General features: G+C 47.5%; 1 protein-coding gene across 2 annotated transcripts; it reads left to right on the top strand.

Annotated features, from left to right (window-relative positions):
• The first annotated feature begins 136 nt into the window (after positions 1 to 136).
• On the top strand, positions 137 to 27,073 carry INTS1 (integrator complex subunit 1). 2 transcript variants are annotated; one of them, XM_064673136.1, is made up of 47 exons: positions 137 to 295; positions 378 to 668; positions 1,183 to 1,379; positions 1,605 to 1,742; positions 2,056 to 2,215; positions 2,511 to 2,616; positions 2,881 to 3,067; positions 3,197 to 3,342; positions 3,615 to 3,756; positions 4,090 to 4,266; positions 4,516 to 4,624; positions 5,307 to 5,427; positions 6,094 to 6,171; positions 6,693 to 6,850; positions 7,875 to 7,971; positions 8,176 to 8,267; positions 8,597 to 8,657; positions 9,057 to 9,254; positions 9,652 to 9,781; positions 9,928 to 10,107; positions 10,199 to 10,348; positions 10,937 to 11,116; positions 11,302 to 11,406; positions 12,240 to 12,407; positions 12,757 to 12,868; positions 13,198 to 13,356; positions 14,111 to 14,257; positions 14,659 to 14,757; positions 15,117 to 15,241; positions 15,941 to 16,195; positions 16,479 to 16,638; positions 17,280 to 17,420; positions 17,801 to 17,981; positions 18,065 to 18,188; positions 18,732 to 18,850; positions 19,869 to 19,956; positions 20,566 to 20,792; positions 21,787 to 21,910; positions 22,381 to 22,514; positions 22,915 to 23,107; positions 23,373 to 23,500; positions 23,976 to 24,088; positions 24,203 to 24,316; positions 25,200 to 25,270; positions 25,784 to 25,875; positions 25,951 to 26,060; positions 26,458 to 27,073. In XM_064673136.1, exons 1-47 carry the CDS (start codon positions 238 to 240, stop codon positions 26,571 to 26,573), a joined length of 6,561 nt encoding a protein of 2,186 aa, XP_064529206.1. In that variant the 5' UTR covers positions 137 to 237; the 3' UTR covers positions 26,574 to 27,073. The 2 variants fall into 2 exon arrangements, with proteins under 2 accessions (XP_064529206.1, XP_064529205.1); XM_064673135.1 differs by having other exon boundaries at positions 13,195 to 13,356.
• Positions 27,074 to 27,920: the final 847 nt, after the last annotated feature.

Genomic DNA, 27,920 nt, shown 5'->3' with positions numbered 1-27,920 from the left:
CCTCAGCATCCCCAAATCCCCCCAAGACCCTCCCGACCGCGCCCTCCAGGGGTGCAGTTCCCCCTCCGGCCCGGCAGACGGCGCTGCCCGGCGGGGCGGGGCGGGGCGGGCGGTGCCGCCTTGGGGCAGCAGAGCGGCGCTTCCGCTTCCGTGTAGCGGCCGTCGGTCCGTCCGTCCGTCGCTCGGTCCCGGGTGTCCGTCGCTCGGTCTGTCCCGGGGCCGGTGCTCTGCGGCGCCATGAACCGGCCGAAGGCGGCGGCCGTGCGGCGGCCCAGCGCCGTGCCCAAGCCCTCCGGTGAGTCCCGCGGGGCCGGGCGGGGAGCTGCTCTCTCTGTCACTGTCACTGTCCCTCACTGTCCCCGTGTCTCCCCTCGCAGCGCACCCGCCGCCCGGAGACTTCATCGCGCTGGGCTCCAAGGGGCAGAGCGGCGAGGGCAAGGCGGCCGTGGCGCTGCTGAAGCCGGCGCCGCCCGGGCTGCCCTCGGAGCGCAAGCGGGACGCGGCCGCCTCCCTGGCGGGCCCGGCGGGGCTGCCCGGGCTCACCAAGCGCCCCAAGCTCTCCTCCACGCCGCCCCTCAGCGCCCTGGGCCGCCTGGCAGAGGCGGCCGTGGCGGAGAAAAGAGCCATCTCGCCCTCCATCAAGGAGCCGTCTGTCATCCCCATCGAAGGTGAGGCCTCGCTGTGCTCCTGCCCTCGCAGGAAGCCTGGAAGAAACTTCTGTTCTTCTTTCCCTGGAGCCTTTCTTGAAGCCCCTACGCTGTATTTCCTCTGCTGGATATAGGGCTGAAATCAGTTTTCTCCTCTGTTTGCATTGGGTTGTGGTCATTCTGTCTGAGAGCTGTTTAATAGCAGCATCTGAAATAATCCCTGAGGAAATCTCTGAGTCTGGATTGTGGTATTTTATTCACATATTTCTTTAGCAGAGTCCAGGTCTGAATGTTGCCTTCTGAATTGTCATTCCATTTCTGGTGTTTGATACATTTGCAGAGGAGTCTGCTAGCATGAAAAGATAATCAAGGGGCATTGTCAGGTGTGAAACAAAACTTTTAGTGGCAATTGAGTAGGAAAAAGCTGTGACAGGGGCTGTAGGTGAGCTGGTCCATGCTTTGCTGTCCTGCAGCATCTCAGGGCAGGTTGTTTCACATGAGGGTAATGCTGATGCCTGTGTGTTGGTGCTTGCAGTTGTCCCCACAGTGCTGTTGGATGAGATTGAGGCAGCAGAAGCAGAAGGCAACGATGACCGTATTGAGGGGGTGCTGTGTGGAGCTGTGAAGCAGCTGAAGATGAACAGAGCCAAACCTGACACCACGCTGTACCTGAGCCTCATGTACCTGGCAAAAATCAAGCCAAACATATTTGCCACCGAAGGGGTTATTGAGGTGAGGACTCGTGAACTTACTGATGCATCCCTGCTGCCAGCTTGTGAGTAGAGTTGCTCTCTCAGGTCAGAGCATGGCTTTGTAAATAATAGACCTCTGATATCTTTGTAAATGCCAGAACTCTGTTGCAAGCTGCTGCAATTTGTATTTCTCTTTCTACAGCTTCTCTGTATGCTTTCTTGCCAGATGACTTGTTTATTTTATTTTTTGTGGATGACATTCCAGGCACTGTGCAGCCTCCTCCGAAGAGATGCCTCCATCAACTTCAAAGCCAAAGGGAATAGCCTCGTGTCAGTCTTGGCCTGCAACCTTCTCATGGCAGCTTATGAAGAGGATGAGAACTGGCCAGAGATCTTTGTCAAGGTTGCTGAACCACGGAGGCTTCTGTGTGGTGGGCAGTCTGGGTGAAATCAGCCAGAGTTGGGAGGTGTGGGTGTGTTGGGATAGGAGAACAGCAGTGGATTTATTCCTGCTATAGGGAAGGGGGTAGCCAGTGTCCTGTGGGTTTTTGCTCTTATGTGACTTGCCTGCAGTTATCCGGTCTGTTTTTCATCTGTGGTCATGCTAGTTTCCTACTTTGCATTTGTATATTGGAAATCCATAAAAAATCACAAATATTCCCTCGATTAATCAGTTAAAAAAGAAGCATGAACATGGATTGTGTTCCCTTCTGCAGGTCTACATTGAGGACTCTCTTGGGGAGCGCATCTGGGTGGACAGCCCTCACTGCAAGACATTTGTGGATAACATCCAAACAGCTTTTAACACAAAGATGCCTCCTAAGACCATGCTCTTGCATGGAGAAGTTGGACGTAGTGGAGGGGACCTTAGTGCTGGTAAGAAGATGTTTGGGAACCAGGAACAAAGGTTCAGGGAGAGGATGGAGCCTGCTGCACTTAGTGACTTGTGAGAATAGTTTTTTATTGAATGGAGTCATGTAGACCAGACTTTGAGTTCCAGCCACTGCATTTCCTCTCTTTAAGGCTCTTTCACATCCAGGGGATGTTCGAGGGTAGTGAAGAGTGGGCCTGTGTGTATGATGTGGTGTGAGGACATGACTGTGGCCTCCTTCAGTGTGATTGATCTCTGGAAAGGGGTGTTGTCTCATGAAGTGTGCTGTGTCTCTCTCAGGGAGTAGCCCACACCCTTCCATGACAGAGGAGGAAGATAGCCAGAGTGAGCTGCTGATTGCAGAGGAGAAGATGAGCCCAGAGCAGGCGGGCCAGCTCATGCCCAGGTACAGTGCCTTGTCCTCTCCTGACACAGCCGTGTGGCAGATGTGTCTGCACTGACCCACCCTGCAGAGCTGTGGCAGAGAGCTCCCTCTCTGCACTACCTGTCCTGTGGCACCTGCTGGGGGATGTTGAGCATCGGATAAAACTGGTTCCAGAAGAAAAGAGTAGATTTTATTTGTTCATAATGTATACCACAAACAAGAAAGAATGCTGATCTTTGCACTAGCTTGTGTGGAAATGAATAAAGTGCAGTTTGTGTGGTCCAGGTATGAAGACCTTGCAGAGAGTGTGGAGGAATATGTCCTGGACATGCTGCGGGACCAGCTCAACCGGCGCCAGCCCATGGACAATGTCTCCAGGAACCTTCTTCGACTGCTGACAGCAACCTGTGGCTACAAAGAGGTGCGTCAGATGGCTGTGCAGAGGCTGGAGATGTGGCTGCAGAACCCAAAGGTAAGGATAGGAGCTGCTGAAACACAACTCTGGTGTGAAATCCAGGCAGGAGGGCTGCATACTGTATCCCACTTAAGTTTCTGATCTGTAATGGCAAGTGACTGGAACCTTTCTGCTCTTCCTCTGCAGTTGACCAAGCCAGCTCAGGACTTGCTGATGTCAGTCTGTATGAACTGCAACACTCACAGCTCAGAGGACATGGAAGTTATCTCCAACCTGATCAAGATTCGTCTCAAGCCAAAAGTCCTTCTCAACCACTACATGCTGTGTGTCAGGTGAGTGACTGGGTCTGTCAGAGAAAGCACTGTGGAAGATGTGTCCAGCCTTGATTGGTTTTAAATACCAGCTTGGACTAAGGAGTGTCTTGTGTTCATTTATATGAATTTCATTGTCCTAGAAGTTTTTCAATAGTCCTTTGATATTGTTGGACATATGTGCTGTTCCATCCTTTTCACTTTTGTGTGCTAAATAGTTCAAAGAGAAGTAAGAACAGTGTGTCCAGCTGCAATGAAATGTCAGTTCAGGTATCTCTGGTCTTCCCTTGCAGAGAACTGCTGAATGCACACAGGGATAACCTGGGCACCACCATTAAGTTTGTGATTTTCAATGAACTATCAAATGCAAGAAATCCCAACAACATGCAGATCCTGTATACTGTGCTTCAGCACAGCTCAGAGCAAGCTCCAAAGGTAGGTGCAGTGTCCTGTGTGACTGATGGTGACCCCAGAACCCCACTTGACAGATATAGTTGAGTTGAGGCTCAGATGAATCTTTTCACAGACAGCTGTCTGATCTGTACCATACTATTATATTATTATTACTTTTGGTAGAAATAAACATACATGGGCATTTTCTAACTCCCACATTCTGGGTGACCATCTTGTGGTAATACAGTTTCATGAGAGAAGCTTATTACAGTTTGGAGGACAGGACACCACCAGCGAGGTTTCCTTGTGTCTTCATTTTGTGGATGCAGATTCATTACAGTGCACTGAAGGTTTTCTCTTTCTGTGTGGCCCCAGTACTTGGCAATGGTGTTCCAGGACCTCTTGACCACCAAGGACGATTACCTGCGGGCCTCGCGGGCTCTGCTGCGAGAGATCATCAAACAGACAAAGCATGAGATCAACTTCCAGGCCTTCTGTCTGGGTCTTATGCAGGAACGCAAGGAGGCCCTGTATGCAGAAATGGAATTCAAGGTACCACTTTTTGACTCTTGTGCTTCTGCATGTGCCAGTGATGTGCTGGGCTGTTCTTGTATCTGCTTTTCTGAATGTTCTTTCTTTTGCTCTTTGGTATCTGAGTGAGTCACTCTTTGTGTGTTTCATAGCAGCACTCCCATATTTCATTTCCAAACATCCATGATCATCATTTTTTATGAGAAAACACTTCCAGAAGGCAGCTTTGGATATTGCTGATTCAACTCACTTTTCTTTTTCTATTTTAAGGAGCGTTTTGTCATCCACATAACTGATCTGCTAGCTGTCTCCATGATGCTTGGTATCACAGCCCAGGTGAAGGAGGCTGGAATTGCTTGGGATAAAGGAGAGAAAAAGAGTAAGCAGAAGAACCTAGATTCCCTCTGAAGATGGGCAGCTTGGCAGATATCTGCCTCTGATGTTGGGGGAACATTGCAGCTGGGGCTGGGAAAGGGTGTAAGCCGCCATTCTGAATAGAGGCATGGGGGAGCCTGCTATCATCCTGAGACTGACAGAGATAAGAGATGTGGCATTTGTGTGGCTGGGTGTTTCTTGTATCTATGGAAGCAGTGATTGAGAGGCTGGGGAAAGGGAGCTCTGTATGGGGGAGCCTTAATCTTGAAGGGCCAGCCGTAAGGATTACCAAGTACCTGTGGGTTGAGAACACAGGCCTTTGGGATGGCACTGAAGTGACTGCCCAGATGCCTTCTCCTCACAAAGCTAATTCACCTGTGCTACATGCTGGGGGTTTTGCTGCAGCATATGTCAGAAAGCAAAATACATGTGCTGTCAGTGCTGGCGTGCTCAAGGCTCTCTGATATACTACTCCCCTTCTCTGGTTCTCCTTCTCTAGTGGAAGGTATCCCTGCCTATGGTGCGGGGCTTGAAATGAGATGATCTTTAAGGTTCCTTCCAACCCAAACCATTCTGTGATGCCTCAGAGCCCTGGTACCTGTCTGCTCTTGAAACTGCTACCCTCCTGCTTGGCTCCTGATGGGGCTCTTGGTATGTGTGTACTTTGTGACCTGACTGTTTTTCAGACCTGGAAGTGCTGCGCTCTTTCCAAAACCAAATCGCTGCTATCCAACGTGATGCTGTCTGGTGGCTTCATACAGTTGTTCCATCTATCAGCAAGCTGGCTCCAAAGGACTATGTGCACTGGTGAGAGTCAGCCTGGTCATCTCTGTCCCTTCCCCAACAGTGTGATATATTAGGAAAAATCAGGCATATGACAGGGCTTGGTTAGATTTCTCTGCCCTTATCAGACAAGTAGCAGAAACAGTTTTAGTAGGATTCAGGCTGAGACTGTCTCCCTCTCTGAAATTCCTTCAGATGCATCCTCTTACCAGAAATACATGATAATGGAAAATCTTTCCGATTTGTATTATTTGTGTCCACTCAATAGGGGATTTCTAATTACCTGACCAAACACAATCCCTGTGGACTCCTTGTTTTTTTGTCTGACATCCTTTTTTAGGCTGTAGGGTTGAGGGCTCCGCAGATAGTTCTGTCTTCTCTGCTTGCCTCTTGTCCTTTGTCCAGGACAGACTCCTGTCCTGGAGTCTTGGTAGAAGACATTACTGAGGCAGGTTAAGCCAGAATTAATAGTAAGCAGGATATGTTACTAAAGGTATAAAAGCCCAGGGCCCATACTGTATAGTCCTCTCTGTTCTGATTCACGTTGTTACCTTTGCTAGACTCGCTTATCTGAGGAGGCTCCTTCACGTGTGGGGTGGGAACATTAGCAGGAGTCTGGGGAGACTGAACTGTTGTATGTGCTCTTGAGCCTCACTTAGATGCTGTTTACTGTCCTCTTCATCTCTACAGCCTGCACAAGGTGCTCTTCACAGAACAGCCGGAAACCTACTACAAATGGGACAACTGGCCCCCTGAGAGTGACCGCAAGTGAGTGCCCCTCCCGTAACGGGTGCAGGTGGGGAGCTGCTGTAGCTGGAGGCAGAGGAATGGGTGTTTTCTGGTGATCCTTATATAGCTCTGTGTTGGAAATGCTTGGAACTGTGCTTAGATTTTCTTCATCTGTCACATTGCTGTGAAATTGAGGGGTGTTGTTCCACTCTCCATCTGTTCTTTCTCCTTCATTCCTGTTCCCTGTGCCAAGCTCTTCTGTATCTTGATGCTGTAGTTGTAAGGAGGACAGCCCTGCACTGTGTGGGTTACTGGGGTAACGTTAGGGAGCTCAGACTCGCTTCAGCAAGCTGAAGTGTGGAGGTACAAAGCAATGCAACTGATATTCCAATAATAATTTATTTTACATAGTTGCATTTGGAGCTGGAGACCAGGGAAGATATTGTAAACTGAGCTGTGATGTATCTTGTGCTCAGAACGATTCTAGGGTTTGTGAAGGGTTCAGGAGCCCTCACACTACTGTCCAGAGAAGTGTGACTGATGTCTCGTGTCTCCTGCAGCTTCTTCCTTCGCCTGTGCTCCGAGGTGCCCATCCTGGAGGACACGCTGATGCGGATCCTGGTGATCGGTTTGTCGCGGGACCTGCCCCTGGGCCCTGCGGATGCCATGGAGCTCGCTGACCACTTGGTGAAGCGGGCTGCAGCTGTGCAGGCAGATGGTGAGGCTGCACAAAGCTCCAGCCAGCAAGTGGTTGCTTCTCTCTCTGTCCTCTTATTGCCACCCAGGGCTGAGACAGCTCCTACCGCCTACAAGAGCCTTTGCGTCACTTAAAGCATATTTTAGTCATGATGGCCAAGCATTTGGCTCAAAGCCAGACATGTACTGCTGTTGCTTTCTAACTAGAGAAGCTTCTTATTTGCTCTTACTGTTTCTCACTGTTACTAATTTTGTATCGTGGAGTGTTTGGGAAATTATTGGTTGTGTTGAGGATGAAGGGCTGTGAACAACCACCCAGAGTTTTGAGTCAGCGTTTTTAAATTCAATTTAATCCTTTATACATACTGTAAAATGAAATTTTAAGGCAATGCAAAAATGGAATGGTTGGAAATCAAACTAATTAACCAATATATTGTGTGCTCTTCCCAAGTCCGTAATTCAAACACTTACAGAATAGCAGTTACAAAAGCAGTCTTTACTCTTATGCTTTTATGAATCCATTTAGCATTTGTCTAAATTCCTGCCTCACTGGGGAATATGTCCATTCAGCTGAGCTGTGCATGTTTGTGGTAGATTTGAGGGGAAATGCTGCACCATTTCAAAGGCTGGAAGACTCAGAGTTAAGTTAAAGGGAGTCTAAAAACTTGCAACGAAGTTGAAATGCATTTTTAGTTCCTCTGAGCCCCAGAAGTTCTGAGCAGATTCGCTCCTCAGCTGAAGGAGTGTATTTGAGTTCTGAAAAAGTTACAAGTATATTGGATACATTTGGGGAAAAAACTACCCTAAAGAATTTAAACCAAATTGCAGCTGAAAAGTTTGATATCCTTATATATTGACTTGGAGCTTTTTTTAAGTGTTGTTGCTCTCTAAATGTTGTTGTTTTTTGTTTCTGTAATATCATGAGCAAGCCCACAATAATATAGTTGCTTGAAGTAAAATTTTTCTTATACTGTGATGCTTTTCTTGAAGGACTTTCAGGTAAGTAGACAGGTCAATAACTTGTTCAGTCTTTTCTTCTCCTCCAGATGTCGAGGTCCTGAGGGTAGAAAGAATCCAGCTGATCGATGCAGTCTTAAATCTGTGCACTTATCACCATCCAGAGAATATCCAGCTACCCCCAGGGTAAGACATCACACAGATAATCTTGCTGTGATCTGGCTCATTTTCACCTTGAATAACACTCCCTGCTCAAGATTTGTGTTTGTTTGTTGGGAAAACCACTGAGCTGACAGAATCTAAACCGTGCATGATTAAGGAGAAAAGCAGACTTGAGATGGGCTTAAGGAACCAAATTTGAACACTTCTATCTGTTGATGGCTTTTGCAGGTACCAGCCTCCAAATCTAGCTATTTCTACTCTCTACTGGAAAGCCTGGCCTCTCCTGCTTGTAGTGGCTGCATTCAATCCTGAAAACATTGGTGAGTGTAGACATTTCTCAGGATACTAGTTCTGCTGCAAAGCTTGGCCCAGGTGCTTTCTGCTGGAGTCCAGTTGCTTGTGTGCAAGGCCTGTGCTGGGTTGGTGAGGTAACTGCAGTTAAATAACTGTGTATTACCTGTGGGTGCAAAAATACACAGAGGTGGGATTTGGACTAGCATGTGGCTGGAATTACCTTGTTTGTGTTCTAAATATTATGAGCTGTTCTCAATTGAGTTTGTGTCTCCCCACCTTGGAATGCGTTAGAATATATATAAAGGCCCTGATTTTTTTCCTGTATTCCTTATTGTCCTTCTCTTCTCTGCTGCAGGTCTGGCTGCATGGGAGGAGTACCCTTCTCTAAAGATGCTCATGGAAATGGTCATGACCAAGTTAGTATGGTTAAATCCCTACATAAATCAAATAGACCACTGAAAACACATATTTCTGATTTACGTTTGTGCCATGTGGCTCCTTCCTTTCCAGTGGGACTGGTGTAAAATAAGCTGTCTTAATAAGCTTAAAATAAGCAGCAGCACTGCAGTTGGAGTGAGAAAAGTGCCTTCTCTCAACAGAAATATTATAAGTAAGGGAATAAAACTGAGAAAAAGGGGAGGTTGACTGTGATGTGCTTAGCGGAAAAGGTCTCAGTCTCCTGGCTCCATTGGGAAACTGCCTTGTTTTTTCTATGTTGTCTGTCAGAGCCAATGTCCTGGGTTCTTTCTGACTATGGTTCATGACTTTTGCATAGAATAAGATAACTATTTCCTCTTTTTCACTTATTCTCTCAGTAATTATTCCTATCCTCAATGTACCTTGACGGATGAGGAGACGCGCACAGAGATGATTAATCGTGAACTTCAAATCTCCCAGAGAGAAAAACAGGAGATTCTTGCATTTGAGGGCCATCTGGCTGCTGCATCCACAAAACAAACAATTACAGAGAGCAGCAGCCTCTTGCTGTCCCAGCTGACAAGTCTGGACCCTCAGTAAGTAACCTTTTGCATTCTGATGCCATCATAAAATTCTAGATAGCACTAGTCAGGAAACCCTACTGCCCTACAGGGTAGTTGATGTGGGCAAGAAGAACCCTGAGGTTTGGTAGCCCACGGGATCATAAAATCACAAAATGATTTGTGTTGGAAAGGACCTTAAAGACTGTCAAGTTCCAACCCCCCTGCCATGGGCAGGGACACCTTCCACTAGACCAGGTTTCTTGGGGCCCTGTCCAACCTGGCCTTGCACACGTCGATATGTGTCACACTTGGTTCTTGTCCTTCTCTTGCTACCTGCATGTGTGCCTTGTGCACTACTGAACTGACTGATCCTCATCATACCAGAGTGAAAGTCTGTCAGCCTGTGGATAACTTCTTGTTTCTCTGGCAGGGGCCCCCCTCGCAGACCTCCACCACATGTCCTGGAGCAAGTGAAAAGCCTGAACCAGTCACTTCGCTTGGGCCACCTTCTCTGTCGCAGTCGTCACCCTGACTTTCTCCTCAACATCATTCAAAGACAGGTGGGCTGTGTTGGGATCTGATCCCCTGCCTCTGAAACTTGAGTGAGGGGCAAAAAAGATGCAGGGGAAGGTGGTATATTGCTCAGGAATTAAATGATCAGTGTGATGCATCCATGTTCTGATATTGTTACTCTTCTTCTCCCTAGGCCTCCTCGCAGTCAATGCCATGGCTGGCAGATCTGGTTCAGTCCAGCGAGGGCTCCTTGGACGTCCTACCCGTGCAGTGCCTTTGTGAGTTCCTGCTTCACGATGCTGCTGATGAATCAACCTCAGGTGAAGAAGAAGAGGAGGGTGAGAGTAAGGACCAGCGTGCCAAGAAACGCCAGGTGAGTAGTCTCTTGGGAATCCCTTCTGTTACCTACTTTCTGTGCATCCCAGATTTGATTTCACTGAACAGGCCAACTTCTTTCTCCACAGAGACAACAGAAACAGAGGCAGTTGCTTGGACGCTTGCAAGACTTGCTGTTGGGTCCCAAAGCAGATGAACAGACAACCTGCGAGGTGCTTGACTACTTCCTGCGACGCCTGAGTTCCTCCCAAGTGGCCTCACGGGTCCTGGCCATGAAGGTGAGCAGAATGAAAATCTTCTTGACTGGGGTGTGTTAGAAGCCAAGGGCAGAGCCCTGGATTATCCTGAGTTCAGAGCCAGCAAAATGAAATTGTTTCATGTCATCCTCCTTCACTGGAGATTGACTTGTCTCAGTCTCCAAACCCCATCAAATGCACTTCTGCTCCCTGCTGCTCACAAGTTTTTGTTCAACAGCCAAGTTGTACTTTTTCTCAAGACAGAGCTGGATTTTGCTCTGTTTCCTGTGAAGTTCAGGTGTAGACTCAGCAGATCATGTGCTACAGGGAGTAATTGGCAGAGGCTGTTGTCTGTGGGGAGTGTAAATGAGTGAGTGTCTGGTGCTCTAGAGCATAGTCAAGACAAAGAGAATTGCAGGGAGCTCAGAAAGGTTATGCTCAGAGAAGACTGAAACTTCAAGCAGAGTATCTGTCAAGAGAACACATTGTATGAGAGATGCAACCTGTTGTGTGCTGCATCTGGATCGTTCCATGGAGTTTGAAGCTTGTTTCTATTATATTCACTAGTATGAAACTAGCAGTCCAGCAGTGGCTTCAAATGCAACAGCTGTGTTTGTGTGACTTCTGCAGGGCCTGTCCTTGGTGCTGTCAGAAGGAGGAATGCGTGATGGAGAGGAGAAAGATCACCCCATGGAAGAAGACTCTGGTGATTCCGAGCTGCTGCAGGGATATCAGTGGCTGCTGAGGGACCTCCCGAGGCTGCCACTGTTCGACAGTGTGAGAGCAACAACAGCTCTGGCTTTGCAGCAGGTGGGTATTGGCAGCTGAAGGCATGAGTGTCCAGCTTATTCTTTTTCTACTCATGCTAAAACAAATCTGAACAAACCATCTGGGTGTGACATCAATGTGTTTATATACTTGCAGAAGAATTTTTCTTATGCTGATGCTTGTTTTCATTAAATCTGGATTTCTGATGAAAGGAAGTCTTATTCTAGGCCATCCACATGGAGACAGATCCCCAGACCATCAGTGCTTACCTGGTGTACCTCTCCCAGCACGCCCCAGTGGAGGAGCAGGGACAGCACAACGACCTTGCTCTGGTGAGAGGAGGGATTGTGTGGGGGACACGTGGCATGTCCCAAGACAGTGGTAGGCATGGGACTTGCTATACCAGCAGGATGTGTTTTTTGGGAGCATGTGACTGATAACTGCATGTTTGTGTCTCTGTGTATGTGTTGAAAGGCAACCTGTGTCTGTAGGTCATATCATGAAATGATAGCAGAGCAATAACCTCCAATCCAGCAGCCTATGAGGTGGAATGGGGAATGGAAGGGTGGACAGTGGTTTGAAGGAAATCCCACTACCTGGCAATGTTTTATAAGCAAGGAGGTGCTAAACCTGCAGTCACATGTATCTGGGGAGAGAATGGGAAGTCAGGAATGTTAGTGGTGGGACATGCACTCGCCTATGACCAAAGCTAGATTTCTGGGTTTGTTTTTTTAATTTTTTTAAAAAGCTTTTGGTAGTTGTTTATTTGTTTGTTTTTTAACAATGATTCTTCTTTCATTGTTCTATCTCTGGGTGCTTTTTTTCATTACTTTTAAGGCTCATATACTGGTCCTGCCTCCATAGGTCTGTTTAGACACGTGGAGGTTAAACTATAAGAGTCGGTAGATTTTTTTCTTCAGAGAAATGCAGATTTTTACTATGTAGATGCTTACTTTGTAGTGGGATGCATCAGAATGCAGCTGTGCTCAGCTGGGGACACTGTAAGGTGCCTGCAAAGCACTGGCCTTTTCCCTGTTGTGTCAGTTCTACTCTTGACTCCACATGTTGATCTCCAGAGTGGTGTTAACTGGGCTGGTGGTGGAAACCAGAGAATGTGATGCAACGAAACAGGAGTAAAGACCTCATGGGTCTTTTTCCCTTGCAGGATGTAGCCCGACTGATAGTGGAGCGCTCCACCATCATGTCCCACCTCTTCTCCAAGCTCTCCTACAGTGCTGAATCAGATGCAGTGCTCGTGGCTCTTCTCTCCATCTTCTCTCGCTACATCAAGCGCATGCGGCAGAGCAAGGAGGGCGAGGAGGTGTACAGCTGGGTGAGTGCTCCCTGCCCCTCTTGAGCAAGTAACAGAAACTGGACGTGCTAACAAAGGAGAAGCCCTTTGTGGGTTACTGACTATGTATAAACCAGTTTTGGTTCAAGAGTTCCCTGATCTGAAAATAATTGGATGCCAAGATAATTATCAGAGCCAAGCGTATGTGTTTGTAAAAAGCTTTTTTAACTTTTCCTCAAGAATCTTTTATGGCCACTGTTGAACATATTGGGAACTTCGATCTGACTAAATTTGTCCATCCTTATGTTCTCCTTTCGTCTGTAGCTCAAAGATTTCATTCTTCTTTCTCTCCCCACCTTTGCTCATCCTGTCTTTTTCTGCCTTTTTGCAGTCAGAGTCCCAGGATCAGGTGTTCCTTCGTTGGACTAGTGGGGAAACAGCCACTATGCACATCCTTGTGGTTCATGCCATGGTTATTCTCCTGACACTGGGGCCACCTCAAGGTTAGTGAAGTATGCTCAGATTTTTTCAGGGGCTTATGAGCAATATAGAGAGCCTTTTCTTTATCTGCCATCTCCTAACAGGTCAGACTGATGTTAATCCTTCTACTCACAGCCTTGTCCCTTGCAGTACTTGTTTGCAGCTGTAAGACTTATCAGAATATTGCTGTGGAGAGTGAAGGATTTGCAGGCTGATTTTTTTTTTGCCTTCTGCAGACAGCAGGAAATATTAAAACGATGGTGTGTTCTGGTGTATTGATTTGCTAGAGAAGGGCAGGGTGGTCTAGGTGTTTGTGAACATGGGAAATAATTTTGTATCCACTCTTAAGCAGGGGATGGTGATTTTTATACCTTACTGGATATATGGTTCCCGGAGAAAAAGCCCCTTCCTACTGCTTTCCTGGTTGACACCTCGGAGGAGGCTCTGCTGCTCCCTGACTGGCTGAAGCTGCGCATGATCCGCTCTGAGGTCCCGCGGCTTGTGGATGCAGGTGAGCCTGTGGCCTCTTTGTTGGTGTTTCAGACCCTCCTGAAAGGAAAGGGAGAGTGCTCAAGGGTGCCCAGCCCATCCTACTTGGATGCCTTTTGGTGGGTCAGTCAGTCACTATTACTTCTAAAGTAGGGGAGCGAGTCTATATGGATATTGTGCTTTCTGTGTATTTTAAAGGAAAGGGGGGACTCTGAATTGGAGCCTCATCTCTTTTACAACAATTCAAATGGAACTAAGCTATGCAGTCACCAGACAGGAAGCACAGCGCTGCTTCCCTAGGGCATGCAGTGCTTGCAGTGTGGAAATCCGTAGACCTGTAGTTGCTTTGATCCTTGCACCTCTTGTCTGTGCTCTCTTCTTGGTATTCAGAGCTTTTGTCCCATTTTACTAATTAAATGACAGCTGTCTATAGCCAGTGATTGAATTATTCAGTAATTCCTGCCTGCAGCCATCAACCGATAGGGTGGAAGTTATTTTTTAATACAAATGATTGTGTTACTGAGGTTCTAATAAAATTAAACAAAGGATCAAATTAGCCAGTGAGTGAATTAACTGGAAGATGCAATAAGGTGGCAATGATTTGCAGAGGGAAGAAAACATAGTAGGCAGCTGTCTGACTTCTAGCTTTAGGCTCTCTGCAGCCCTGTCATTAATGTGTCACTGCTGGTTCAGCCAGAAGCACAAAGATCGGGTAATAAAGATGACCCTCCGTGGGCAATTTGGAGGTCTGAGGACTCAGTGTTGGTGTATTTCAGCCCTGCAGGACCTGGAGCCACAGCAGCTGCTTCTCTTTGTTCAGTCCTTTGGAATCCCAGTTTCCAGCATGAGCAAACTTCTGCAGTACCTGGATCAGGCAGTGTCTCATGACCCACAGACGCTGGAGCAGAACATCATGGACAAGAGTAAGAGCTTCAGATGAGGCTGACTAGGTTTTTTACTTGAACAGTTTTTATGACTATCTCCTGTGACTGCCTTGGAAAAATGCAAGCAAGTTCAGCAAACTCTGTGCACAGGCTGCTTTGGCAGCTTGTTGTCACTGTAGACGCCTCCCTAGTGCTTGTCTGAATGGCCCTTGGCTGTATTTTCTCAAATAGAGAAAGATTTTGTAGATTGAAGTGTGCAGAGACTAAAAAATACTGTGGAAGGTACTTTGTGAAAGAAACAAAGTTTTGAAGGCATCATGTGTACAAAGTCCACAGGAAGAGCAGATTCTCTTATCTGTGGGAGCTGTACAAACAGCCAATTCCATCCTTCTTTACTAAAGAGGATGAGATGATGATGTATTCTTATGGGTTTTTTTCAGACTACATGGCTCATCTTGTGGAGGTTCAACATGAGAGAGGGGCAACAGGAGGCCAGACTTTCCATTCCCTGCTCACTGCCTCCTTACCAGCCCGCCGAGGTAAATTTCTAAGTCATCTTCCAAACTTCCCTCCTTTTTTAGTTTTGAGAGGGATGGGGGGAGCTGTCTTCAAAAATGGTTTTGCTGCAATATACCATCAAGCTACAGTTAGACACCAGGCCTTGCTAGAGTTTTTTGCTCCTGGCAAAGGGAGAAATTCCAATATTTTTGGAGTTTACTACAATGAGTTTTTCTGAGTGATATGGAAAAATAAATAGGTCTTGCTTGGACTCAAGAGATTAGCTGCTGAATTCCTCAGTAGCTGGAGACTGTAAAGCTGAAGGTGATCCAGTGTTGGGGCTCCAGGTGCTAGCTACCATAAAAGCATTTTCCTTTCTTTCCTTTTATTTCTTTTGCAGACAGTGCTGAGACTGCAAGGTCAAAATCTAGTCCTGAGAACTCTCAAAGTCAGAGCCGGATCCGGGCCTTGAGCCAGGTCCGTGTTCTGGGCCCAGAAGATGATCTGGCAGGCATCTTTCTGCAGGTACTGTTATAACCTCCAGCTGATTAGCTGCTTCCCTGCAGCAGCTTTACAAAACCCATTTCTCTTTTACTTGCATCTTCTGACCCCTTCCTCCTGCAGTGTTTGCAGGCCATAAGTATGAAAACCCTGATGCAATGAGGCTGTGCCATTACAGCCTCATGGAATTGATAGTGGCAGGACTTTTTTGTTTTAGTTGGAACATGATGTGGCTTTTGATAGTGCCTGGTACTGTCAGTGCCTACTAGCATGTTATTGTCTCTGCACCTTGTTTGTTCTGTGTATAGTGCCTTTCCTCTCAGCAGTGGAAGGAGGATTTGTGAAATGCTCACAGGGCCTTGGCAGCAAAGCTGTGTGCAAACAGCATTTGTACTCTGGCATGTCTGCTTACAGAGCCTCCCTCCCTCCATTGACTCCAGAAGGAGCCTACAGGGAATTAATTGGCCAAGTTGGTTGTCTGTGTTTGGGTAGTATGGTTCCCCTGCAGTGTCAGTGTTGATAGTCATGTTGGGGCTGCAGAGATGCTGCTTATGTTCATGTACCAGGCATTAAAATACTGAGAAAGCTGTATCAGAAGGTTCCCATTAACCCACAGTCACTATAATTGTACAAGGTAAATCAGTCATCTGCCTCAGGATGTTTATGGTGCACCAAGTCCTTTCATTTGCTGTCATAAGTTTACTCCCTTTTGTATCCCACCAGCTTTTCCCACTAAACCCGGACCCACGGTGGCAGAATTCAAACCTGCGCCCGCTGGCCCTGGCGTTGCAGCAGGCCCTGGGGCAGGAGCTGGCTCGGATCCGCCAGGGGAACACGCAGGTTCCCGGGATCACGGCACGGCTGCTGCAGGCGGTGGCTGCGCTGCTGAACTCCCCCCACAGCGGTGCCCTGGTTATGGCCATGCACCGCCACCACTTCATCTCCTGCCCGCTGATGCGACAGCTCTACCAGTACCAGGTCAGTGATCTCTGGAGTGTTTAACAGAGAGGGGTGAGGAAGAAACAGAAAACCTGCAGTGCATCTGCTCTGCTGTGTGCAGACCCTCTCTCTATCTGTGTCATGCTGAGCATGACACACAGGGGCTCAGGTTGCCCAGCCATAGGCATCTGGATGCAGGCTGGCAGGTGTAGGGGTGCTCTGTGTATTCTTGGCAGAGTGTGCCACTGTCTGCATCTTTCCTGACATCTTTGTTGTATCGTTGATGTGTGTACAAGCAAGTCTCTTTTACTGCACTCCCCAGCGCTGCATGCCACAGGACACTGCCTTCTCCTCGCTCTTCTTCAAAGTGCTCATGCAGATGCTGCAGTGGTTGGAGAACCCCGCAGTGGAAGAGGGTCCCCTGCGTGCTCAGCTGAAGGCCTTTGCTGTGCAGTACTCCTCAAGGCACAGGATCAATGATGGTACTGGCATTGGGCAGCTTATGGAACTCAGAGGGGATAAAGTGGGCTGAGAAGAGGACAGAAACAAAACTGCACCCAGAGCAGGAGGTGTGGTGGGCAGCCTTTTAGAGAGGTGTCCTAAGGAATAGCAAAAATAGTATACTGTGCTATAGAAACACCACGAGGATGAGAAAAAGTGACTTGGCACTGGGGTTTTGCAGTAGACACCTGGTAGTATCACACCAAGTACAGCAGATCTCTCGGAAAAATCTTCCAATTGCTCAGGCCAGGAGTTCTGTGTGAGCTGTAGTCCTGGTAGGTAAGCATGAAGGAATGTCTCTGGAACAAGGTCACATCATGACTTGTAGAGTTGTTTATCATCTGCCATCTGCTGGGAGGAAGGGTCTGTAATCCAGAGGTTAGACATGGCAATGGGTTTGTGATTACAGAGTTTTCTCTTAGCCACATGTCCCTGTAACGTGCAGAAGAGCTGTCAAGGATTTTGGTGGGAGTAAATGGCAGCAGAATCCAGTGTGTTTCTATGTTTGAGCAGTTGTGTCCTGGAGCCACATAGGGCATCTGTAGAAGAGAAGTCTGATGTGGGGACTGGCTTGTTCCTGTGATGCCAGTGCTGTGATGCCAGTGCTGTGATTTCTTTGCAGTTCGAGGTGGCTTCTTGCACCTGACAGAAGCTCTGACTTTCCATCACGATGCTGACATGATCAGCTCCACGGTACGTGCCATCATTGCCACCCTGAAATCAGGAGAGAAGTGCAACGTGGAGCCAGAGCTCATCAGCAAAGGTATGGATGTCCTTCTGCTCTCCTTCCCCCTTGCAGCAGCTGGTTGAACTTCCAGCCCAGCAAGGGAGGGCCTACTGTGCAGGCTGTGGGAATATGCCTTCTCCCTGAATCAAAATGTGAACTGATGTAAGTTTGGTCCTATGTTGTATTACCTCCTTCCCCCCTGCACTGCATGTGGGGTTATAAACTGTGATCTGGGGCTGGTCTCTCAGCATACTGTTGGATTCCACTAACAAAAAGGGAAATGGAAGCCTCCTATCCCAGCTAAAAAAGGCTTCCCTCTTCCTCACTGAGCCATGCTATCAGCAATAATACTCATAAGGTTCTGTACCTCTCACCACATCCTGAAGTTGATGAGTGAATCTTTCTCCCTCTGCTAGTCCTTCAAGGTCTGATTGAAACTCACTCTCCATACCTGGAGGAACTCCTGACTGTCCTCTTCTCAGCTACTGTTGAGACCACTGCCAGGTGTCCTGCCATGAAACCAATTGCTGTGGTGAGCTCCTTGTTGCTCCAGGACAAAGAAGAAACACCAGTGAAGAAGGAAGTGGACAGTTGCAGGTGAGCCTAGGGAATGATGGGAATTCCCTGGTACATCTGGGTGCCTGATACCACCAGTGACACTGGCTTTGTTTCCTCCACAGTGCGGAATCAGCTTGGCCAGGGCCTGCCTCTGGCCTTCTCAATGACTGGCTGGAGATGTTAGACCCAGAGGTGATCAGCAGCTGCCCTGATCTCCAGCAGAAGCTGCTGTTCTCCTGGAACAAAGTAAGAGTTGTTGGATAGAGGGACTGCTGTGCTTGAAACCACCCTTCAGGGGTACTGACTTGTACCTGGAAATGGGGCAAGGGGTAGTTTTATGTTTTGCCACATGTTACTGTATGAGTTCCAAAGCAGTACAGGCTGACTAGGAGAGGAGTTCTGGTGCATTTTTCTCAGTGCAAGGTTAATATTTCATCTTATCCTTCTATCTCCTCAGCTGTGTTCTTTTCAGTACTTAAGTGTATTGCAGACACAACGCGGTCCCATAACAGCCCAACCAGCTGTGTTTTCGTTGGTATTTTTGCAGACAGATCAATAGCTTGCCCAAAAGTGCTATGCCAAAGCTAAGACAGAAGCATCAACATCATGGTTGATGCCATGTTCTCTTAGAATGTACTTCAGTTCAAATCCTAAACCCTAAAAATAAAGTTTGCTGTGCTGTCTGCCTCCCTGGATCATCATCCTTATGCAGTACACGCAGTAACTCCTACATCCACCTCGTTGCAAGGATCTGTTTCATTACACCTCTTGCTCATTTGGTCCTTTCAGGCAGGGTCCCAGGTGCCCTCCTTCCGCCCCTACCTCTTGGCTCTGCTGACCCACCAGTCCAGCTGGACCACGCTGCACCAGTGCATCAGGCTTCTGCTTGGCAGAAACAGGGAGCAAAGGTGGGTCTTGTTTTTCAGGCCTAGCAAAGGGCTTTGAGTTGGGCCACTCATTATGTTTGAGAGAGAACAAGAGCTGCCACGTTCCACGGTGAGTCTGCAAGGAGATGTAACTCAGCCAAAAACAGGCTTTGTGAGAAAGATGCTGATTTCAGTCCTGCTGCTTTCTGTACCTTGATATAAATATTACCTGCTGTTTGATGGAAGCAGCACATAAAGATTGGGCTGTGTTCTAAACAGGAAGTGCTAATAGGGAATAATCCATCTTGCATTGCCCTTGTTGATAATCTTTATGAACACAGGGTTTGCAAGTTGGCTTGGACAGTGAACTAAGGGCTGTCTCTGGATCTGGGCAGGCTCTGCTGGATCTTTTGGTTGTACTAAACTCCATTGTCAGTCGTTCTCTAGCCCTTTCCTGATGTCAGACTCCGAGTTCTGATCTCTGGAGCAGCCCTGGCTCTCAGCTTCTATACACAGCTCTCAAATAATGAAGAGCCACTGTAGTAGTATTGTGCTTAAACTTGTTATACTTATGGACCAGGAAATGCTGACACCTAATAACAGCAATACTTCTAAAGCTGGTAGTATTTCAGTTTGCTTTTTATTTTACAGTTGACCTCTTGCTCAAAATTACACAAATTTCTGAATCCAAGATAACAGCTGTGATAGAATGTTCTAGACACTGGGACAGTAAGGTCACTGGTCTGATTGTACCAACTGTCTGTGTTGATGACCAACTCCTGGCCTTGTGGTGCAAGGCTCCATGTAGTCCCCCCACTTGCTGGATGCCATTTGTTCTGCTCCCTACCCTGTGCTGTGCTTATTGCAACAAATATTTAGTCATAATCTGGGAACAGAACCAAACCCCTTCTTGGGACTTAATGGATCCTATTTTTACATTTGCAGATGTTTCTTTCTTCACAGCACTCATCATATTTAGTGATGCTTCCATGTGTTTGTGTGCTGCCCCAGGGCTGCCTTGACTCTAATTGCAAATCTGTCTTCTTTTGTCTTCTGGCAGGTTTGACCCAACTGCATCCTTGGATTTCTTGTGGGCCTGTATTCACATTCCTCGGATCTGGCAGGGAAGGGACCAGAGAACTCCTCAGGTACTGATTCAGTTCTTCCAAGATTCCTCTCTAGATGGAGTGAGAGGCAATGTTTTCACAGTGCCTGATCTTTCCATGGCCAAGAGGTGGCTGGATTGATTCAGGTGCAGCGTGCCAAGTTTGCTGCCTGTACCTCAGCTGGTTACTTAGCTGCTCTGCTATGTTACATATTACAGTGGCAGTTTTGGAGTCCAAAAAGCTGATAGGAACACACAAAGTTTGCCCACTTGGCATTTCCCCTGCAGCAATTGCCACAATATCTGTTAAAGGCACAAGGCTAGAGTGGTGAGCAAGCTAAAACCCAGCATGGGATAATTCCCGTTTTACAAAGAAAAGGAGGTTGTCTCTCTTCTCCACAGAATTGCTTTGTTATGGTGACTGAACTATGATTTTTGACCCATCACACATGCTGGGATAGAAGTAAATGAATTTAGAAAGTGGAGGAGGGGTAAAGAGGTTTCATTTGGGACTGTAATGCTTTCAGAGCTCAAGATATGGTCTAGTTAAGTCTAGAGGTGTTCCATTCCAGCTGGGGAAGGTGTGTCTAGAAGGAACTAAGGGTCTTGGAATTTGGTGTGGAATCATTTGGAGTGTTCTCTTGCGTTACAGAAGCGCCGTGAGGAATTTGTGCTCCACCTGAAGGCATCAGAATTGATCAGCATGGTGGAGCTGATCCTGGCTGAAGCAGAGACCAGGTACCAGAACGCTGACGAGGCCTCCTGCACACTCATCCAGTCTCGGCTGCCTTTGTTGCTCAGTTGTTCTCATGGGGACCTTGAGAACATCAAAAAAGTGACGGAGTATCTGACCAGCTGCATCCAGCAGTGGGGAAGCAGGTGAGGCTGCAAATGGGGAGCACTGTCTGCTGTAATTGTAGTTCTAAAGCACAGGCAGTCAGGTAATGGTGAGACTTGCCAGCATGTCTTCATTAAGAACATCATGTTCCAGAGCCCGTACTAAAAGTGCATGCTGTCGTCCCAGAGATTTGGGGGAATAATAGGTCATTTTAAGGGGTCCTTGGACCAGGAAGGTGACTTCAAAAGTGAAGTTAAGGGCCCTTCTGCTTTTAGGGCTTCAGAATGAAGTGCTTGCCACGCTTTTTTTCTTTTCTTTCTTTCTTTAAGGCAATGCTTATTTTTAATTGCTAGTTCCTAACGTGGGATGTCTTGTCTACTCATCCCTTGAGTCACTGTCCATAATACTTCCTGCTTCTGGCTGTTATGATTGCTCTCAAAGATGAATGGAGACCAGATTGTTTCCTAACAGCTATTTTAGTGCTGTGGAAAGAACAGGAAGATGATGTTTTTGTGGCAGTGAAAGGAACTGACCTAATTCCAACCTCGCTTATGGTGATACTGAGTAATCTCAGTTGCTATGGCATTGACCTGCCTCCCAGTACAGACTATGCCAGGAATCTACAGGGATTTCAGGTGTGTAGAGAACATGTTGGCTAGTCTTAATAGTTGTGGTTTGGACTGTCTTCCAATTGGGATGGGGATGACCATGAGTACCACGTGCAAGGACTCTTCACTGGAGATGTAAGCAGAGCTTTCTTGTCCTGTGCTGCTTTGTAACTGCAGTTTTCTAACTCCAAATGGCCTAATTTGGGTAGTGATGGATCCCCGTAGACTGTGGATGGAAAGTGAATCATCTGAATAGTTCAAAAGAAGCAAAGACTTAAAAACACTTGTTGAGATTAGTGGTGGCTGCCCTTTTTACAGGGTCTGTTTGCCATGTGCAGGAAGGCTGTTACTAATCTGATGGGTCTGGGATGTTTGCTGGTTGAACTAATATAGTAACCAGTGGCTGACCTCTCCCTTTTTCCTTTAGCTCTGTGGGAAAATGTTGCCAGGACCTTCTGCTGCAGATATACCTGCAGCTGCCTGAGCTCCTTGTGCCTATGCCTGAGATGCTTCTTACCAGTGAAGGAGCCAGAGACAGCAGCACTTGCAAGGTAAAGTTAGAGGCATAGGAAAGCCCCTTTCCAATTGTGTATGCAGAGCAGATGCTACCTTGATGCCCAGTTTAGAAGGTGAGGATGGGCAAAAGCTTCCTGGATGACTTTGGTTTCTTTACCTTGCTCTTCTGTTACCCCTTCCCTGCCTGCACTCTGAGGAGCAGAGAGTTTTGGTGTGGTTTATTTTGCAGTGTCCTTCTATAAAATAGTATAAGCTCCACAAGCTTCTGTGTGCCAAAGGCTTCTGTAAAACGCAAGTGTGCAGATGTCTGATCCTGCTTTGATGTCTGTGGGGACTGTGGGCTTCAGATCCTGTGCCAGCTGGAACGTTGCATTTTCTCGCAGATTCTACCTGAAAATAATTTCTGTTAACCCCCCTCTGTAGCTGGAAAGGAATTGGGAAACACTGCTGAAGAGCCACGGGCTGGATTGTAATTTAAACTTCTTACTCATTATTTTTCTTCTAGCTTGATGCCCTTGTTCACAGATTCATTAACCTCCTCGCAGACACCAGTGACTCCAAGTCATCCGAAAGCCGCGTGTGGGATGCCAATATGGCCTGCAGGAAGCTGGCTGTAGCTCATCCCATCCTCCTCCTTAGGTACCTCTCTCCCCTTTCTCCCTCTGTGTGGCTGGGGTTCATTGCAAAGCATCCACCCTTGTCCTAGAAGGGGAACAAACTTGCAGCAATCATGATGATGGTGAGGGAATTCACCTTCATGTACAGAGGTCAAGAGAAAGGGCAGCAAAGTCTTATCTCTTACAATGAGGCAGCATCTCTTTTTGGTTCCATGTCTGTCAGGAGATAATATTCTTGGAACTGGAGACTAGAGAACAGAATATGGGTGGGAAATGGGGCTTGCTGAGTCTATAGATACAGAGATCAAGTCCAGAACCCCGAGTGAGGATAAAGGATGCTTTCTTCCAGCACCTGAGGTGTAGCAACATGTAACTGTTTCTAGGAAGGGGCTAGATCTGCATTTTCTTCTTTGGTGTTTCAGGCACTTGCCAATGATTGCAGCGCTGCTGCACGGCCGCGTTCACCTCAATTTCCAGGAGTTCAGGCAGCAGAACCACTTGACCTTCTTCATCCACGTCCTGGGGATCCTGGAGTTGCTCCAGCCGCAGGTCTTCCAGAACGAGCACCAGGCGGCACTCTGGGACTGTCTCCTGTCCTTCATCCGTCTGCTGCTGGTAGGAAGATCCCTGATTGCCTCTGTATGCCATCGTCCGGCCACTAGATGGGGAAGCTCGTGTAACACAGGGCCAGCCCAGCTCTCCCATTTGAAGGGAAAACCTTCACATGCCTAAGAACAAAAAAGTGTATTAAGTACCTTGGAGAGCTTGAAGAGGAGGCAGGAGATCAAGAAACTGCTCCCTGGTACCCAGAGGTGCAGAACGGGGCAGTGCATTGCTGCATTTTTTTTCGTTAACTCTCATCTTGTTGATCCTTTCCCAGAACTACAGGAAATCCTCACGGCACCTGGCTGCCTTCATCAGCAAGTTTGTCCAGTTTATCCACAAGTACATCACTTGCAATGCCCAGGCAGCTGTCTCCTTCTTGCAGAAGCACTCGGATCCACTCCAGTAAGTTTCCTTATGCTGGTTAACCCATGCACAGTCAGACTGCCAGGAGCTAATCAGACAGGAGACAGCAGGAGGATGTGAGAAAATAGCTGTTAATATGGCGCTTTTTCACCCTTAGCTCCCTTAATTCTCTGTTGAGGTGAGCAGCATATCCCTTTTTTATAGGTGAAAACTGAACCCAAGGAAGTCAGATAGTGATTCTAACTTATGTAATGGCCGAAATGTCCTGTTGAGGTGTTATAATGCCCTGCAACCTTTTCCAGAGGGGCAGCTGGAGGGTCTTTCCCTGGAGTGATGGCTGCAGAGTCCCACTTGCAGATATGTGGGGAAAATGCATTTGAGTTCCAGTTATGATGAAAGGAAAAACCTTTTTTCTGCTTCTGAAAACTTGTTTGGTTTAGTGTACATATCTGTGCTGTTACTTGTCCTCATGTCATTGCTATTGAAAGCCAAACATGCCACCTCTCTCCCTCAGTGACCTGTCATCAGACAACAGTGACCTAGCAATGCTAAAGTCCCTCCTGGCTGGGCTGAGTCTGCCTAGTAAGAGTGGCACCTTGGACAGGGGCTCTGATGAAGAGAAAGATGGTGAGTCTGTGTGGGGGAAGAGTTATTCCAGCTGGTGAACCTGCAGTATGTTTTGGAGCTAAGTCCAAAATGTGCTGTGCTCATTCTTCTGTGTGCTCTCTCTCTCCCCCCCAGATGAAGCAGCAGCTGGCTCTCTCCCTCTTGTCAGTGTGTCTCTCTTCACTCCTCTCACACCAGCTGAAATGGCCCCGTATATGAAGAGGCTCTCCAGGGGCCAAACGGTGGAGGGTAAGTGAGGACCTGCAGAGCTGTGCAAAGACACAGGGCAAATGAAGACATTTTCCAACCCTGTTACTTATCTGTCAGCTACAGGCTAGTTTCCTGTTTCAGTCTTGTGTTTGGAAGTCTCCAGCAGTTAGGATGTTGTTCCACTTTTGGATTAACTTGTCCATTACCTTCTGTGATTCTGTGACAGAGGCTTCCTATGATGCTGTTAGCGCTTAGCTCTGCAGTACTTCAACTGCCTCTGCTTTGGGGCTCTTCAAGGATCTTTTAAGTGTTTTGGGAGATGGTGTGAGTAATTCAAGGAGTGCTGCAGTTCATGTCAAGCCAGGTCTGGAGTGCTGAAAGAAATGCCATGTTTTTAATGATAAAAAAATACCAAACTGATGAGAAACAGGATTTTGTTAGGAATCCCTTTCATGGAAGAAAATCATGTTAACCTGGCATATGGGAGCAATAATGTTCTCCAAAAGTTTTCTAAAATTACAAGTGTCCAGTGTTCAAACCTAGTTGTGTTCAAAACCAAGTTGTGGTATTGGGGTGACAGTTTTCCTTCCAAGGAAGAATATGAGGGAAGAGCCCTGCCTGGACAGGTTTTAAAAAGACACTTTCAGTTGCAGAAGAGAGTGTTCTGGAACGCAAACCTCACACCCCACTCCACTCTTTCCCCTGCCCATGGCATGAAGTGCTGGTCACATCTGCCTGGGCATGTTGGGATGTGCTGATCTGGCACATCTCTTTTTTTGAAGAACTGCCTTAATTACACTAACTCTGTGTGCAGGTAGGAAAACTTGACTGCTTGGGAGATTGGATTTGTAGGGAAAAAGGAAAAAATCCTTTGCTGGATCAGTGAATTTCAGTCACCCTTTCAACCTGTGTCTTCCCCCAGACATCCTGGAAGTGCTGACAGACATCGATGAAATGTCCAGACGGAGGCCAGAAATTCTCTCCTTTTTTGCTGTGAGTGTTGGTGTCTCAAACTACCTCTGGAAGGAAGAGATTTTTTTTCACCAGGGTCTGTGTTGCACAGCCAGCTTAAGCACTGCCCTTCCTCTGCTTTTTGGGTGGTTGTTGCAGAATCTTAGGAAAAATGTATCTTCGATTAGGCCTTCTGAGAGTAGGCAGTATTTCCCTCCATTGCACATTGGGTCTGTCATCATCCATTTTATGTCAGAGGGAGAATTAATGCTCTGTTTTCTTCCCAGTATTGGGGCAAGGAGAGAACAGAACAGCTCTGTTGAAAAAACTGGAACCTGGGGAAAGCTCAGCTGTCCCACATGGAGTAAGATTACAGAAGGGTACTCCAAAGTGCTCAAAACCGGGATAATCCTTCTTACAAAGAGGGATTTCCAGGGTCAGCCAGTACCTGCTGGATTTGTGTTGGGCTGGATTGGTGTGGAGGGGTAGTATTGCCAGTCTGAGAAGTTTGTGCTCCTTGGATGGCCTTGTGATCCAGATTTGTCCACTTTTCAGACAAACCTCCAGAAGCTGATGAGTTCATCAGAGGATTCCTGCCGAAACCTGGCCTTTAGCCTGGCTCTGCGCTCCATTCAGAACAACCCCAGGTGAGGACCCCTGGAACTTAGGCTGTCCTGACTGGTGATCTGGGCTGTACTGACACTATCATGTTTTACTCCCAGCATTGCTGCAGATTTCCTTCCCACCTACATGTACTGCCTTGGCAGCCGAGACTTTGAGGTGGTGCAGACAGCGCTGAGGAACCTGCCTGAATACACCCTCCTTTGCCAAGGTAAGTTGAGATCTGCTGCCTTTGGGGCATGGTTGGCCTCACAAGGGTCAAAGCTGGGGTCCTGTGCTGGGAACAGCATCCCTGGGAAGTTGCCAAGGGTCAGTGTTGCCTAGACCAGGCCATCAAACAGACACCTATACCAATAGTAGCTTTGGTCTGAGCATCACAGGGACACAGAGCCAAGGGAGGCTTCCTCAGAGCAGATTTGCTCCCTTACAAATTTTCTCTGAGTTGTGATCCCTCACGTGATCACATACCCACAGACCTGTTAGAGGGTGGATTGTGCCATGTTCTCGTGGAAGGAGAGAATTTCTTGTGCCGTTGCAAACATTCACCCCAGTGTCTGTTGGCAGGTTGCTCTTGCTTTGCAGTCTCATGCTGTCCATCCCTTCCACAGAGCACGCAGCAGTGTTGCTGCACAGGGCCTTCCTGGTGGGCATGTACGGCCAGATCGACACCAGCTCTCAGATTTCAGAGGCCTTGAAGATTCTGCACATGGAGGCCACGATATGAAGATGTGGTTCTGAGAGTTCCAGTTCCAGAGGAGTTAATTTAATGGACTCATCAGCTGCATTAAAGCCCTGTAAGAAGACAGTGTATTGGAACCCATGTGCTGGAGGATCAAAGAGAAGATGTGGCCAGCCAGACTGTGCTGGAAAAGGAGAGTGTGCTGACTGAAGATCAGAAAAGGGCAAGCATCAACCTGCCTGGCTAAGATGCCATTATTGTAGGAGAAAAATATCCTGAACATTGTGCCAAACAGGGACCACTTCCTTCATGGGGCCTTGGAGCAGTGGGTGTCAGTTTGTTTTTTGGGTTTTCTTGACTCTCCAAGAGGGCAGAGCTCCTGGGAGAGCAGAAGGGAGTGATGGCCCTTGCATTTGAAGTGTCTGCACCCTCTGTGTTAGAGGGAACATGCAGATCTGTGCAAGGGGAGAGACCACTTTGGTTTCTGGGAGTGGGTGTTCGGGGACTTTTTTATTTTATAATTAAAATTCTCTTTGTTTCCATTATGCCTTTTTCTGCTCTCTTGGGTGTAGCTTGACATCCCTCTCTCCCCGTTCTTCAGTCTTGTTATTCTAGACAAAGGATCTCTGGAAGACCTGTCTCCATGGCCAAGAGCTAACGGAGCTGTCTTGGCCTTTTATAGGATATGCAGGAAGTGGAGGAGGTTTGGAAGGGTCAGTGGGGTATCATGGATGAGATTGGTCAGCACCAACTGCTGACAGGACAACTTTTAAGAGGTTCCTTGGAAAACTTGTTTAAAAATAAGTAAAACAAACTTCTTGGTACATCTGCAAACATCCCAGCAGCTGGCCACTGTCACAGTGGAGTCTTTGAACAAACAGCTGGGTTTCCTCTTTGGGATCTGCCAGTTCCTCCCTGTGACTCTTCTGACCGCTCCTGTCTGGTCCTTGCCTGCTGATAAGAGTGATGGCTTATTTGCCAGCTGTCATTTGAGGGCAGAAAAGGAGGCGTCTTCCTTCCCCCTGCTCCAGAGGAATTGCTGCTGTGCATGTTTGCTCTCCAGTCACCAGTTTGTTCTCACATCATTTGTCTCTATTCCTCTGGCACTCCACTTGTTAGCAGAGAAACTCTGTAGTACTCTCATGACAAAGGTCCTGGGGGAATTTTATAGGTAGCTGTAAATAAGTCTGTATCTCCCTGCTGGTGGCAGGGACAGTTGTGACCTCATGGGTGGCAGGGTGGAGAAATATCGTCTGTTCTTGCACATGAGGAATACCACAGCTGAGCACTTCTGCTGGTGTGTCAAAACATGAATGAATGTCCAGCTGGCTTTGCAGAGAGACAGAGAAGAAAGGGGGAGATCTTAACCTCCCATCAACTGTAAGTAGCCTT

Source organism: Pseudopipra pipra, chromosome 16 (genome assembly GCF_036250125.1).
Source record: "Pseudopipra pipra isolate bDixPip1 chromosome 16, bDixPip1.hap1, whole genome shotgun sequence".
Lineage (NCBI taxonomy): Eukaryota > Metazoa > Chordata > Aves > Passeriformes > Pipridae > Pseudopipra > Pseudopipra pipra.
This window is presented reverse-complemented; position numbering and strand designations above follow the sequence as displayed.